General features: G+C 36.9%; 1 protein-coding gene across 1 annotated transcript in view; it reads right to left on the bottom strand.

Moving 5' to 3' along the window:
* The window catches only part of LOC114051177 (WD repeat-containing protein 49-like), a 77670-nt gene extending 61773 nt beyond the window's left edge, over nucleotides 1-15897 (bottom strand). The window contains 6 exon segments of the mRNA XM_027873392.1: nucleotides 2-48; nucleotides 2397-2568; nucleotides 3762-3887; nucleotides 9620-9766; nucleotides 10732-10987; nucleotides 15821-15897. Coding sequence (XP_027729193.1) covers nucleotides 2-48; nucleotides 2397-2568; nucleotides 3762-3887; nucleotides 9620-9766; nucleotides 10732-10987; nucleotides 15821-15897 — 825 coding nt within the window.
* Nucleotides 15898-16755: the final 858 nt, after the last annotated feature.

The raw sequence follows: 16755 nt of genomic DNA, 5'->3' as shown, positions 1-16755 counted from the left end.
CTTCTGTATTATACCAGTAAAATACTGATGTTGGAATGTAGTTCAGGGCTGTAGAAACAAAGAAACAAGTGTCTATATATACATATACATACACATACACATACACACATGTACATATTATATATATTTGCAATTATACACCTACACATGTATTGATTAAGGTTAAAAGTCAAAAACAAATGACCTCTTTACATAGATAACACTGTGCATGGAGGGAAAAAGTAGTATAGGCTGGAAGTTACCACACTGGACAAAAAGGTCTAATATTGGGCAACTGGATAGCTTTGACTAAGAAAGGTCATAGAATAGTCACCATAGTTAACCCCTACTTTTAGAGATGGGGAAACTGAGACTCAGAGATGAAGTGACTTACCCAAGGCCACAGAGTGAATTAGCACCAGAGCCAAGACTAGAACTCATTTTTTGCCTCCTAGTCCAAATATTTTCTCATAATATCAAGCCTAGATCACTTTCTCCCATCTAATGAAATAGATGATTCTTCAGTAAAGTATTCTTCCAATGCAACATCATGGTATTCTTCTCAATGACTACAACAGTGGGGTGTAAGCCCTGGCATATATTAATAAATTAGAAAGGCTTCAGATATAAGTTTGGCAACAGTAATCAAAGGACTGGCCTCGTTAAGAGAATCTTGTCATCAGGTTGGCTTCAGAGAAATATATTTCCCAGCCACAGTTACTCTTGAATGCTTATTACTTGCTAACATTAATTAGTGATATGAATAAACAAATACAAGCTTATGTGATTGACTCCCTTAAGCCTTACTGTTGTGATCAACTCTACTAAAATGCAACAGTGAAGGGGAAAAAGGTATAGTCTCTTGGAGGCTGGGGGCATCACAAACTGCAAGCTTCTAATTGGATAAGTCCATATATATCTTGCTCCTAGACAAATGCTGCCCGCAAGGAAAGAGATGGAGCTAAGAGAATATGAGTAGCTAGTGCTTTGAAAGCCAGAGGAACTTTACGTTTTTGTTTTTTTCAAACATTGAAGTGAGAATGGCATTACCAGGTCCTTATGTTGAACAGGCTCAGGTAATGGGCAGTACCATCTTCTGTTGGTTAAAGCTACAAGTACTCTGTTTTGAAGAAGGTACTTCTATACTTGAGTGGATCCATGATCTCACTGTTGGAGGTCTTCTCTCCACTGGAGCAGATTGTGACCTATCTATACCTCTTTTCATTCTGTGGCTACTGCCTAGATACTGAATAGATCCTTTACAACCATCATTCTCAGAGAGGTTCACTCAGTCCTCTTAAATGGGAAATAGGAAGACACTATTCCAGGACAATTATAGAACAACAGTCAGACCCTTGGGGAATAGGGCAAGCAATGAACTTTGTACCAGTACCAAGATATAGACATATATTTGTAATAATGGGGTAGGGAGGTTGACTTAAATCAGGATCCCATTAATGCTTAAAATAAACAAAGAAACAATTTGTTTTTGTTTAATTGTGTTTGACTCTATGTGACCCCATTTGGAGTTTTCCTGGCAAAGATGCTGCAGTGGTTTGCCATTTCCTTCTCCAGTTTGTTTTACAGGTGAAGAAATTGAGGCAAACATGGTTAAGTGACTTGCCCAGGGTCACACAAGTAGTAAGTGTCTGAGGGTGAATTTGAACTCAGATCTTCCTGATTCCAGGCCAGGAGCTCTATCCACTATGCCATCTAGCTGTCCAAATACATAATACATACTATTTACATAGACCTTTAAAGTTTGCAAAGTACTTTACAAATATTGCCTTATTTTAATCTCACAACAATCCTGGGAGTTAAGTATTATAATTATTCCCATTTTACAGATGAAGAAACTGAAGTAGACAGAAGTTAAATGATTTACTCAAGGGTACATAGCTAAAAAAAGTGGAAAGATAATCAGACTTATAAGTAAAAACCAACAATTTGTCAGGCCATCTTCAATGAGAATGGTGTTCTTTCCAATTTGTCTGTAATAAACTCATTCTTTGGATTGTGTGGCAAACAATTATTTGTCAGAAAACTTGGGTTTGTATTCCAGCTCTCTCACTTACTGGCCATGTGATTATATGCAAGTTCTTTGAGCCTCAGTTTTCTTATTTCCAAAATGGGACTAATAAAGATTAACAGTCAGAAGATTAAGGTTGAATATTATTTCTACCATTTATTCCCTGTGTGAATATGAACAAGATACCTGAGCTCTCTTGGCCTCATTTTTTTCTTCTTTAAAATGAAGTTGAACTCAATGACCTGTAAAGTTATTTCTCGCTTTAAAATCCATATCCCTACATAAATTTCTGATATTTACCTTGCAAGGGTATTGCACTATGAACTTTAGACCATTAAATAAACATAAGCTATTGTAAATGTAGGCTGTTCAGGGTGTTAAATCCTACCAAATAGATGGAAATCTTCAAAGATGGGGCCCAGAGACACCTCAAAAAAGTACATTTTTCTGCTGGTTGTAGCAACGGCAATTTTATGAACATTAGGCATGTAGACAGCATCTGTTGTCCAAACTTTAATCTTCTTCTTTCCTGTTGGAGCCTCAACAACATCTGCTGACATCTGTTAGGAAACAAGGCTAGGAAACAGAGATCTCAAAAGTGGGGCTCTGGTGCCACCCTGAGCTGCTCAGAAGCAATTCCAGGACCAGAGTCCATCATCCAATGCAGTTGATTCAGACCTACAGAATGTCAGTGCTGGGACTGAATTCATGGGCTTGCTAATCCAATCTGCATCTTGCTAAGAAGCCCCTCCCACCCTTCATGAGCATCCTTGAGAAGAAGTCAACCAGCCTCACTTTGAAGACCTCGGATGAAGGTGAAACCCAATACCTCCTGAAGAGGCCCATTCCACTTTTGGACAGCTCTAATTGTTATGAAACATTTCCTTACATTAAGTGGAAAAATGCCTCTTAGAACAAAATTCCTTTTCCCTCTACCAAAAGGAAGATCATAGATTCGGGAGTGAAAAGATGGAAATCTTTAGAAAGTAGGTCCTGTGCTATGTATCTTGGAAAGTAACAACTCTTTATGTAGCAGATATACTAGAATTTTGATATAATATGCCTCAATATTACATAGGTTTAGCTACATTAAAGATCAAATCATGGCCCTTGAAACATACAAACTAAATAGATAAAAAACTTTGATGTAGAATTGTTAGCTTCTAACAAGAGTTTTAGTCTTTTAGTTTTAGCCAGTCAGGTGGCGCAGAGGACAGAGCAGTGGGTCTGGAGTTAGGAAGCACTGAATTCACATCCGGCCTCAGACACTAGCTGTGTGACCCTGGATAAGTCACTTAACTTCTGTTTGCCTCAGTTAAGTTTCTGTAATTGTAAAATGAGGATAATAGTAACTACCTCATAGGACTGTTGTGAGAATCAAAACTACTGAGCATAGTGCCTAGCACATAGTAGGTACTAATAAATGCTCATTCCTTTCTTTTTTCTCTCAATACTATAGAAAGGGTTAGTTCATATTACGTTTCATACCAAATGAACTGCTTTCCCAGTGTGTGTGAGTTTATACTGTTTGTGCATGTTTGTGATGTCTGAATATAAGTATAGTTAGCAAAAGTAGAAAGGACAGTCATCAAACCCTTTATCAGTTGCACGTACTGTTGGCCTCTGAAAACTAACTCTTTAAAATTTGTATTTCCCTTAACACTTTTGCTACAAGCAGGCACCAGAAATCCCCTCTTGGAATGTATAACCTAGAGATTTTGTACCCTTGTAGCTCTCACACTGGGATCATCACCTCATATGTCTTCTGGAGCTTCAGGTTATTGTCCCAGAAACTGAGAATTCCTCCTTTGCTGACAGTCACAAATGAGTGTGAAGTAGAAGGAGAAAAGATGGCCAAGATCCGAGTGGTTGGCTCTTGCTGAGAAAAAGGGAAGAGAACAGGATCATACTAAGAGGGGATCATGTGTTTTCTGTGGAACTAATCTATAGGTCAGTCCTTTCATGTGGTGAAGTTGTTTACAACAACTTTTAAGGTTACTTCAGGATTTATTGTCTTATATACTATTTATTTGAAGAGGTTAAATCAAATATAATACTATTTAGTTAGTTACTGTTATGTGGTATTTAAGAACAGCAAGACAGCAGGGTCAAAAAGCTGGTCTTGAGTCAGGAAGGCATGGGTTCAAGTCTCCACCTCTGACATCTACTGGCTTTGTGACCTTGGGCATTACTTTAATCTTTCAGTACCCTAGGCAATTTGTGAAAGCTTCAAATTGCAGACCATATCCCCATTGACAGTAGTGGAGAGTTTCCTGCAGGGGAATTCACTATGCCAATAACCAGATATGGTTTAAAACCATACCTGGTTATTTTAGACCATATCTTTTAGGTCATTTTTCTTTTTTAAAAAAAGTGGTTTGTTAAGAGAGGCAATGTAGTGAAATGGTAAAGGTAGGTGGTGCAATGGATAGAGCACCAGCTCTGAAGTCAGGAGGACTTGACTTTTTGCTAGCTGTGTGACCCTGGGTAAGTCATTTAACTCTAAATGCCTCAAAACCCCCCCCCCCCCAAAACAGAGGACTGATCTTGGAGTCATAGAGATCTGGTTCAAGTTCTGCCCCTGACATATACTAGGTGTGTAACCATGGAAAAGGCAGTCACTTAACCTCTCAGGCAACTATCTAAGATGATGAATTACAGAGATGTGGCCAGTCTAGGTCAGCAGAGAGTTTCCATGCAAAGAGTTCTATGTATCGCTGAAATTATCCAATGCTGCCTTGAAATGTGATACTACCAGTGAAGGTGAGGCAGAATTATAAGATTAAGGTCTGTTCTATGACTAGGATGTTATGATTATTGTGACTTTTCTGAGATACCAGAACTGATATCTTAAGGATAATGCTCCAGAAGCTATTTTCAGTTGAAGGAGCTGTCCCCATGAGAGTTATGATATTTGGATTATGGCTGCATAGAACTATGGTCTAGACATGCCATTGCCTCAGGGTAAAATTACTAAGATAAAGAAAATATAAAGTATTCCTGCCAATTATACTTTTTTAAAAAAATTAATCTATTGGGCAGCTAGGTGGTACAGTGAATAGAGTGCTAGCCTTAGAGTCTGGAGTACCTGAGTTCACATCTGCTTTCAGATACTTATTTATTTATTTTAGGGTAGGGGGGAAGCAATCAGGGTCAAGTGACTTACCCAGGGTCACACAGCTAGTAAATGTTTGAGGCCTAGATGTGAACTCAGGTCCTCCTGACTCCAGAACTAGTGCTCTATCCATTGTGCCACCTAACTGCCCCTGTCTCAGATACTTATTAGCTATGTGACCCTGAGCAAGTCATTTAGCCCTTTTTGCCTCAGTTTCCTCATCTGTAAAATGAGCTGGAGAAGGAAATGGCAAACCATTCTCAACAAATCTGTTAAATAACAAGCACAAATATTAACTTGCCATTAGTTACCAATACAAGTTAAGAGTAAAATATGGAGAAATACAACTTTTAAGAAGTCTTCTACTTAATTAGCATCTAGTCAAACTATCCACACAGGAAAAAAACAAACAAAAAATATACAAATGAAGAATGCTTAAATATGCATTTAGATGGACAGCCCATAGAACTGGTCTATTAGTACATGTCTTTTATAGACACTGTAGGAAGACAATGAAGCAGGCTTAGAATCAAACAGGAGATAGTCTGTATTGCACTTGGGGAACCATACCTTTTTGCTATTCCTTGCACACTATACTCCATTTTCTGACTGGGCATTACTTTCACTGACTGCCTCTCATGCCTGGAACTCTCTCCCTCCTCATCTCCACCTCCTGACTTCCTTCAAGTCTCAGTTAAAGTCCAACTTTCTGCAAAAAGCCTTCTCCAGCTCTCCTTAACATTCTTTTAGAAATATTTTATTTTTTCCAATTACATGTAAAAACAATTTTTAACATTTGTTTTTTTTTAATTTTGAGTTCTAATTCTTTCCCTTTCTCCCTCTCCTCCCCTCTTATTGAGAAAACTATCAATTTTGTATAGGTTATACATGTGCAGTCATAAAAAAACATATTTCCATATTAGTTATGTTGTGAAAGAAAACACAGACCAAAAAAAAAACATGAAAAGAGCAAAGTTAAAAAAATATGCTTCAATCTGCATCCAGACTCCAGCAGTTCTTTCTCTGGGGGCAGATAGTATTTTTCATCTTAAGTTCTTTAGAGTTGTCTTGGATCTCTGTATTGTTGAGAATAGGTAAGTTATTCACGGTTTATCATTGCATAAAATTGCTGTTATTATGTACAATGTTCTCCTGTTTTGCTCACTTCATTTTGCAACTGTTCATGTAAGTTTTTCTAGATTTTTATGAGAACATACTGCTCAACATTTTTTATAGCAGAATAGTATTTCATCACAATCATATATCACAACTTGTTCAGCAATTCCCCAATTGATGGGAATCTCCTCAATTCTTCACCATCACAAAAAGAGCTGTTATAAATATTTTTGTACATATAAGTCCTTTTCCTTTTTGTTTTATATTTCTTTGGGATACAGACCTAGTAGTGGTATTGCAGGGTCAAAGGGTCTGCACAGTTTTATTGGCTTTTGGATATAGTTCCAAATTGCTCTCAGATTGGTTGAATCAGTTACAACTCTACCAACAGTGCTTTATTGTCCCAATTTTCCCACATCCCCTCCAACATTTGTCATTTTCCTTTTTTGTCATATTAGCCAATTTGGTAGGTATTGAATGGTACCTCAGAGCTGTTTTAATTTGCATTCCTCTAATCAATAGTGATCTAGAGCATTTTTTCAAGTGACTATAGTTTTGATTACTTCATCTAAAACCTGCCTGTTCATATCCTTTGACCATTAATCAACTGTGGAATGACTCATACTTATATATGTTTGACTCAGTTCTCTATACATATATTTGAGAAATGAGGTCTTTATCAGAGAAACTTTCTATAAAAATTTCCCCCGGTTTTCTGCTTTCCTTTTAATCTTGGTTGCACTAGTTTTGTTTGTGCAAAATCTTTTTAATTTAATGTAATCAAAATTATCCATTTTACATTCCATAATACTTTCTATCTCTTGTTTGGTCATCAATTCTTCCCTTATCCATAGATCTGACAGATAAACTATTTCATGATTCCCTGATTTGCTTATGGTATCACCTTTATGTCTAAATCAAATACTCACTTTGACCTTATCTTGGTATACAGTGTGAGATGTTTGTCTATACCTAGTTTCTGCTATACTGCTTTCCAGTTTTTCCCAGCAGTTTTTGTCAAAAAGTAAGTTCTTGTTCCAAAAACTGAGACCTTTGCATTTATCACACACTAGATTACTATGATCATTACCTTGTATTATATACCCAACCTATTCCACTGATCCACCATTCTATTTCTTAGCCAGTACCAGATTGTTTTGATGATTACCTCTTTGTAATACAGTTTGAGATCTCATAAGGCTAGGTTCTCCCTAATCTTAATGTCTTTCTTCTGAGATTATCTTCAATTTATCCATATTCAATTGTGCACAATTTATTCAATTTATGCATATAATTTGTTTGTATATAGTAAGTTTTTTTGTTGTTTCCCCCATTATATCTTGAGAATAGGGACTATTTTTAAAAACTTTATTTGTATCCCCAAATGTCTAACACCTAGTAGGTATTTGGTGAATGCTTATTGAAGACTGGCATTTAGTGACTTGAAGCTTTTCCAAGAAACAAAGGGACATATTTAAACTTCAATTTTCTTCCAGTGATGCTTTATGGATTGGGATCTCTGGAAGAAAGCCCCAGCATGTTAGACAGACAACACCTAATTGTCACTTAACACTTCAATGTAAATAATGACCGGTTGAGAACTCCTGGGGATGGAGGACAGTGACACTAAAACATTTCTCCTGCCTCTTTTCTCCTTCCCCCTGCCCTTTCACTCCTTTTCCCTCAGTCTTCTCACCCAGGATTCCATTAAAACAGAAGCAAGCCTTTGAGAAAATGCCATAACCCCTTCAACCAGATGTCTGATATATTTATTATATAGTCTTTTGACTCCCCAAATGGCTGGCTTCAAATCCAGTTTTCTACAAAGTCCAACCTATAGTTTAGCTGGAATCCTACAAAGAAGTATAAAAATGTTTCTTATTAGGAGTCTAGAGCTTATAGAATGTAGTGTTATGGGATCATGGTTCTAGATTTATTAGGGACCTTAAAGGCCAAATCATTTTACAGATGAGGAAAGGGTTGCCCAGGGAGAGGTTAAGTAACTTACTTAAGGTCATGTAGACAGTACGTAGTAGAAGTGAGATTTGAATTCAGGTCCTCTGATTCTAGAGACAACAAGCTTCCTACTATACTACATTCTTAACATATTAAGCTTCTAATTTTCCAATAACTTCTGAGGCTCTCTACCTTTCTGATCTTTAAACAGGGGCTCTTAACCTTTTTTGTGTCATAGACCCCTCTAGCATGATTCTAGTATTGACATTGCCAATTATTTGCCCTATGTGAAGGTGAAACGTATAGAACCCTGTTCAGAATAATGTTTTTAAGTGAATAAAATAAAACACATAGAATTAAAGGAAAGAACAAGTATATCTAAATACAATTATCAAAACATTTTTTGAAAAATTCATGCACCCCAGTTAAACTCCCCTGTTTCAAGCGAAAAGATATTTCAGACTGTATAGGTTACTCTCCTAGTTAAGATATATATCATGCAATTTTGTCATCAATTATATTGAATGTTTTTCAGTTGCTTTAATATTTTGTTTTATTTTTGTTTTCTCGAGGATTTCTGAATCTTTTTGCTATTTAGCTGTGTACAGTGATAGAGCTCCAGGCCTGGAATCAGGATGACCTGAATTCAAATCTACTCTCAGAAATGTACTAGCTGTGTGACCTTAGGTAAGTCACAACCTCTTTTTGCTTCAGTTTTCTCAACTGCGGATAAAAGTAGCACCTACCTCACAGAGTGGTTGTGAGGATCCCATGAGATGAAGTTTGTAAAGAGCTTAGCACAGTACCTGGCACATAGTAGGTATTATATGTGTTAGCTATTATTATTATCTTAGAGATCATCTATCTTATCTAATCATTTTGTGGATGAAGAAACCTGGGCCTGAAGAGGTTAAATGACTTGTTCAAGGTGACACATTAAGTTAAGGACAGATGCCATCCAGGCCTTTAAACTCAGTCTAGGGTTCTTTCTGGTAAACTACTCCTTGAGAAAAGTTTTTCTTCTTCTAGGTGTATTCTGCTTAGCTAAAGTTTTCAGTTAAAACTGTCTTTTTACAAGACTTCCAAATTGTATTGAGACATTGCCAATTACTTGCCCTGTGTAGACATTCCAAATCCCTATATCCTACAAAGGGCAAGTTAAGGAAAACTTTGTTTGACTAGAATAGCCAGTTCCCCAAATGTTCTAGTTAACTAGAACCACTCCCAAACAGCTTGGAGGAAGCCGGAAGAGGGGCTGAACATTCTTTTCTGTTGCCTAACAATCCCCCCCTCCAACCCAGCCCAGAGTATTGGCAATAAACTTAATTGTCTCCCATTCCTAATCCTACGGGACCCCATCTTCCACTGGTAGGCCTTGAGTAGCTAGCTTAACCTTTGGCCTGTTAATGCAGCTTCATGCTCACCCGGTTCTGTGAACATTGTCGGATCAAGGGCTTCCCCTGAAAGAAAATGTCCTTGGATTTTTCTGAATCATCTCTCTTTCTGTATTGGAGTAGCAAATGTGTACAGAACTCACTCCAGTCCACAATATTGTCATGGGCCGTGTGAATCTTTAGAAACAAGAAAACACACACACTTAATGCACAATCAAAATATCTATAGTCATTTTGTGCTCACTTATGTATATGGGTGATATGATGAAATACCCCCAAAAGGTCAAATATTTTCCTAGAGTTCCTAAGACCCAGGGGCCCCCTGGAGAGGAATATTTTATTTCATGGCTGAGATACTTTTTAGATTTGAGTCTAGCCAAGTCCATTACAGAGCAAAGATTTAAAACAGGACAAGGGTAGGAGTTAGGAAGGTAGATCACTGCATGCTCTGTTGTCTATAGAATTTATTGATAACCCAGGTGACAGTCATTGGAGTCAGAACCTGTGGCTGCTTAGGTATAGGCCTGGATCCAGTCTCCAGGTCACCAAACACTAAATAAGAGCAACAGTGGTGGGAGAAAAGAAGGGAAAGGGGTTGGGGGAAGAAATTGGGCACTTGGGGCAGCTAGGTGGCACAGTGGATAGAGCACCAGTCCTGGAATCGGGAGGACCTGAGTTCAAATGTGGCCTCAGACACTTGACACAGTAGCTGTGTGACCCTGGCAAGTCACTTAACCCCATTGCCTAGCCAAAAAATAAAAAGAAAGAAAGAAAATGGGAACTTGCATGTAGGGCAGATCATATTCTCAGGGTAACCTGGGCCACAATTTCCAGGGGCTACTGCTCCATTTCTCCTCCCAGAAAAATGCAAAATACAGAGGAATTTTTTCCCTTCCCCCATTTTGAGCAAATGCTCAATTCTTCACTGGAAGGAGTGCCAATCAATGGTGATGATTTTATTATTTATTTATTTGGTGAGGCAATTGGAGTTAAGTGACTCACCCAAGGTCACACAACTAGTGAGTATCATGTGTCTGAGGCCAGATTTCAACTCAGGTCCTCTTGAATGCAGGGCTGGTGCTGTATCCACTGCGCCACCTAAATACCCGACGATCATAATTTTAAAGGCTGAAAAAGAGTACCTTGTTGAAAAGTAACTCGGTTTGGCCATTCCAGTACTCTGAACCCAGAAGTTCAGTCAAAGCGTTCTTGAACTGCTGGAGAGTCAAACTTCCTGAGGGATATGATGTGTTCTTTTTTGGGAGCATCTTGTAACCAGGATTCCACTCTTCTGGTTCTATGTCTTCCTCATTTGGGGCTGTAAAGAGCTGCTCCAAGTGTTTCAAATGACTCAGGAGTAGCTTATCTTCCAGACTGTTTTCTTCACTCAGATGAGGGCTAATAATAATAATGATGATGATGATGATGATGATGATGATAATAATAATTGACACTAATGTAACACTTTACATATGTTATTTCATTTGATTCCCACCAAAATTCCATGAGAGGTAAGTACACAGGTATTATCATCTACATTTTATGGATGAGGAAACTAAGACTTTATTGAACTGCCCAGAGTCATACAGCAAGTAAGTGTCTAGGGCAAATTTTGAACCCACATTTCCTGACTGGACTTCCAGTTTGGCCTCCATACCATGCTTCCTCTTAAGTTAGAAAGAAAGAAATTACAAAAACAAAAACCCTGATCAGCATGGAAAGTTATCTACAATCATCTCTTCAGTGAAAATATTTTCCTCTTAGAGCAGCTGCTACCTTATGGGATTCCTTGGCATTGAGTGAGAGCCCAGATCCAAATTTTTGTGTACTGCCTTGAGCAAATGCAATGAAATCTTAGGGGAGGGACTGGAGTAGCCATTGAGGGGGCTATATACTTTCTCTTCTACTCTTTGACCCTTATTTCACCCAACTCAAAGAGAACACAGAAGGATTTATGCTGTTTTCTGCTCCCTGACCTCCTCTCAGACCAGAGAAGATGTCAGTGGGCTAAGGCCCAGGAGACCCTCTTTCTCATTCATTTTCTCTCTCCATGCCACATACCCTAAACCCACTAATCCTGGAGGAGCAGCTAGGTGACTAAGGCTCAGAACTGCTTGCCTTTGTCACGTAACAGCAACCCATATAGTCTGTAGACAATACAATTCATCTCCACATTTCTGGTTAAGGTGGTTGAGGATTCCAGTTTTCATTTACATACTCCAGTGCATATCTTGAAAAGGACAATAGATAGAATAAGGATAAAATTTGTTCTCATCTGTCCATCCTGCTGGGGGAAGTCTTCACGTGCTTGGGATAGACACCTTCCCTAACTCACTGGAGGGTTTGAGACCTCTCAATTACTCTCAACCTGGTTTAGCCCATTTGCCAAAAAGTTTTCCTGGGATATCACTGTTGCATATGCTACAGCTTCTTGAAGCCACAGGTTGAGAGTTGGGTGAATCAGATGGACACCAAAGGTGGAAAGCAGCCCTGAAAAAGGCTTGGCAGCCCTCACATCAGAGGTGCTAGTCTTCCCTGAACACACCTTACACTCCACTAACAATAATAGGGAAACAGCAAGTACAGGGAGAGGGAAGAGGTGATTTTAAGAAGGCCAGAGTAATGGAAGGAATAGAAACAAGATAGACAAGTATCAGTTTCAGAGCATGGATTATAAAGGAGGGACTAAAAATAAAGAACGTACAAGAGTCAGAGATTGAGGCTTGAGTGGAGAGAGGAGGGGCAGAGGTATAGGAACACACTGTTTATTTCAGTTATAGATTCATATGATGAAGAGACATATGGAATTGATAATCGCAATTGTGAACATAAATAGCATGAACTCACCCATAAAATAGAGAGGAGCAGTATGGGTTAGAAAGCAGAATTCAACTTTTTTTGATTCACATAGATTCACAGATGTGCAATGAGAGGCTAGGGCAAAATTTATTGTGCCTCAAGTGACTTTAAAGAAAAAAAACTCAGACAAGACAATAGTAAAAATAGATATAGATACAAGAGATAAGCTGGGAAATTACATTGTACTATAAGATATTGTCATAAGGAAGTAATCTCTCTCTCTCTCTCACACACACACACACACACACATGTATATTCACTGAATGGTATAGCACCTAAGTACTTAAAAAGAAAAGCTAATTGAATTACAAAAAGAAAAAGCAAAACTTGAATAACTGGGGACCTCAGCATGCCCCTTTCAGAACTAGAAAAATTTAACAAAAAAGATAAATAAGAAAGAAGTTAAGCTACATGAAAAGCATTTTTAGAAAATACAAAACCTCTCTGGTGACTACTGACTGGGAATAGAAAGGAATATACATATCTATATATTATATCATCCATCTGTCCGCATGTCTATTTATCTATCATCTACTGTGCATGATGGTACTTTTATAAAAATTAACTATGTGCTAGGGTCTAAAAACCTCAAACAAATTCAGAAGGACAAAAATATTGATTTTATCCTTTGCAAGCCACAACAATAAAAATTATAATTGGTCAAGGGCATTCAATGACAAGAAGAATCCAAAATTTAAATATTAACTGATTTAATACTAAATAATTGATAGATCTAAGAACAAATCATATAAACAATGATAATCTCATCAAAGAAAAATGACAATATGATAACATTCTGAAACTTCTGGGATAAAACCAAAGAAGAGAACTCACAAGAAATTAAGAGGAAATAAAAGTTTTGGTATGTGATCTCATTTTTGTCATTTTCTTTGAGGACATTTTCAGAAACTGTTTTGTCTATTTATATGCCAAGAAAAATGGAAAATGAAATGGATTAATATTTGCAAAACATAAAATATACAGACTAATAAAATAATTGACATTATAAACAGTATCTATTTAACATGGAGTGCTAATATGATCTGTAATGAGCAAATGCTATAGGTAGTGGTATGCTAGAGTCAGCTCATACTGACTTGTTAAAGCTAATTGTTAAATTTTTGAAATTAGTATTTATATTTTGGGAATTAGCAAAGCCTGTGTTTGATTTCCTATAGTTAAGAAAGTGATGAAGAAAATGTTAATAGTAAAGATTAAACTTAAAGGCATGGCATGTACTTTTTTTGTTCATTTGTTTCAGAGAGATGGTTTTTTAAACATTTTCCAGCATACACACGGTTTTCAAATGACATCTAGGGTAAAGGAAAAATGCCCATTGTCATCGTTATATTTGATATAGTTCTGGAAATGCTAGCTATAACAATATAAGAGAAAGAAATCGAGGGAATAATCATAAATAAAGAGGAAATACAATGATCATGTTTTACAGATGATATGATGTATTATTTGGTGAACCCTAGGTATTCAATTAAAATTAATTGAAGCAATTAATAACTTTAGTAAGATATGAGGATTTAAAATAAACACACACAAGCCATCAGTTTCTTTGTATGCTACCAAAACAACCCAGCAGCAAATACGAAAGAGGTAGGAAAAAATTTCTTCCACAATGACCATAGAATATATAAAATATCTAGGAATCTACCTAAAAAGACCCACACTGGAATTATATAAATATAGCTACAGAAAAGTTTTTGCAGAAAAAAATACAGTTGTAAATAGAGAGATATTAATTGTTTATGACTGGAATGTACTAATATCATAAAATTAAAATACTACCTATATTATTTGATAAGTTCAGTGCTATACCAATCAAAGTACCAAAAGGTTATTTTATACAACTAAACACAATACTAACTAAACTCATTTGGAGAAATAAAGGGTGAATAATCTCAAGAAAAATAATGAAAAAAAGGGGTAAGGAAGGGGCCTATAAGCACAGGATCTCAAATTAGATGAAGTAATCATTGAAACTATTTGGCACTTGTTTAAAAATAGAAGAGTTGGTCAAAGGAACAAAATGTGTGTATGATACCAGAAGTAATCAAACGTTACCACATTTCATAAACCCAAGAATTGCATCTACTAAGGAAAAGACTCAGAAAAACTTCTAGAAAAAATTGAATATGTTTTAAGTTGGGCATTTTCAGAAAGGAACAATATGTGATTTGTTTTGATTGACTGCATTTATTTTTTTAAAGGGTGAGTTTTTGTTATTTTGAAGTCATGGAGAATTATTGTGATAGTTAGGGCATAGTGGTAATAATGTCAAAAAATAAAGAAGGGGAAAAGCACCTATGAAACATTTAAAAATGCATGGTAGAAAACAAAACTTCAGGAGACAGTAGTATTAGAACTATTGTGTAAAAAATGAATATTTATTTTTAAAACAAGCTATATACAACAGTCACAATGTCATATACAATTTCCCTTTTCTGTTCTTTTTTTGTATTAGGAAATGTTCATATTTTTTGTTGCTTATAAAGTTCATAATTAAAAAAATGAAAATAAACTTAAAAAACAATTTTGAAGCTAAAAAGAAAAAAGAAAAAGGAAGAGCACTTAGCTTGTAGCAGAGCAGTACTATTGACAGCTAGGCATCGCTGTGGATAGAGTGCTGGACCTGGAGTCGGGAAAACTCATCTTTATGAGTTCAAATCTGGCCTCAGACACTTACTACCTGTGTGACCCTGGGCAAGTCACTTAATCCATCTGCCTCAATTCCTCATCAATCAAATGAACTGGAAAAGGAAGTGGCAAACTATTCCAATATCTTTGCCAAGAAAATTCCAAATGGGGTCACGAAGAGTCAGACACAACTGAAACAACTGAACAACAAATGATTTAAAACACTGCTGCTGATTCTTTCTCATATAGAATCTAAGATGTGACACTAGTTTTTTCCTCTTCATTATTCTCTTGGCTCTTTTCATTTTCTTCTGAGATTTCTTTGATTTTTAAGCCTTATCCACTCATGACTGCTTTGGATAAAATCAGATGTTAGCCTCAACTGTTGATTCCTGTATCTTCATTTATTGATTGATTCATTCATTCATTCGTTCATTCATGCATATATTCATTCATTCATTCATCCATTCAACCAACAAGTTTTATTTTTCTTTGTAACAGTAATTTTACCTGTTCTTTGAATTGAAATGCCATAGAAATGACTCTTGGATTCCTTTCTGTTCATGTCAACAATTCTTGTCTATTCTGCCTCCTTGGTGTCTCTTACATGCATTCCTTTCTCTTTACTAATTTGAATTTTTTCATAACTGAATCAAAACGGATTTGGGGAGAATATGGACAAGAATTTCATTCTAGAATGAAATGAAGACAGTGACAATTTACCTTGGACTCTGCTGTAATGAACACTTCATGGGTGAAACTGTATCTTCATTAATAAGGCTGTATTGACTGGGGTACATGGTAGCAGAGATGAATTCAAGCACTCCTTATCTGAAAGGAGGCTTCCAATTTTCACATGGTACCTAAGAGACTGAGTTCAGACATCAGTGATGACCTTTAGTGTATTGTCAAACACCTAATTAAGAATCTCTAAATGACAGAAGCAAACTCCCCGAATAATCACAGTCCCATTAAGCTTCAAGTGGCAATCTACAACTGTGGACAAAATTGTTCTCTATGGGAGGTTGGAGTCAAGTGAAAAGGAACTAAGGACAATTTATAATTAAGTATACTCAGAAGGCAGAGGAAACTATCTTTATTCCTTTCCTGCAGATGTGTTTGATCTTTGCAGTTTATAGGAAAACAGAAACAGAAAACAATTGTCCAGATTTGAAAAATTGGTTGGGGCAGGTGAATAGAAAAGCACCAAAGAAGTCTGAGGTTCCTTAGTAATAACTGACATTCTCACATCACTTTAATGTTTATGAAGTATCTTATTTGAGCCACACAACAACCCTTTTCTCTAATCTTATGTGGGCATTCACATGACAGTTTTTACTCCTTCTTCACCAACTCTAGTTTTCCTCACAGTGGCTGTTCCAAACCCTCTATTCTCAAGTCACCTGTGCCCTACCTCCATACACCTTCTCAGCAGAGGACTGCATCCATACTTTATAGAAAAAAAAAACTGAGGCTATCTGTCTGAGCTCCCTCATCCCATTAATTTCACCCTTTAATTCACTTCATCATCATCGTCCATTCACTTCTCTTGCCTCAGTCTCACAGAATGATAGATCTCCTTGCCAATGCCAACTACTCTGCTTGTGCCCTGAGCACCACTTCTCCCTTCTTCTCTGGCATTTTGCCCATTTTATTGT

Source organism: Vombatus ursinus, unplaced genomic scaffold (genome assembly GCF_900497805.2).
Source record: "Vombatus ursinus unplaced genomic scaffold, bare-nosed wombat genome assembly UNPS02014801.1, whole genome shotgun sequence".
Taxonomy (NCBI): Eukaryota; Metazoa; Chordata; class Mammalia; order Diprotodontia; family Vombatidae; genus Vombatus; species Vombatus ursinus.
The sequence above is the reverse complement of the archived record's forward strand: the minus strand, read 5'-3'. Positions and strand labels throughout refer to the sequence as shown.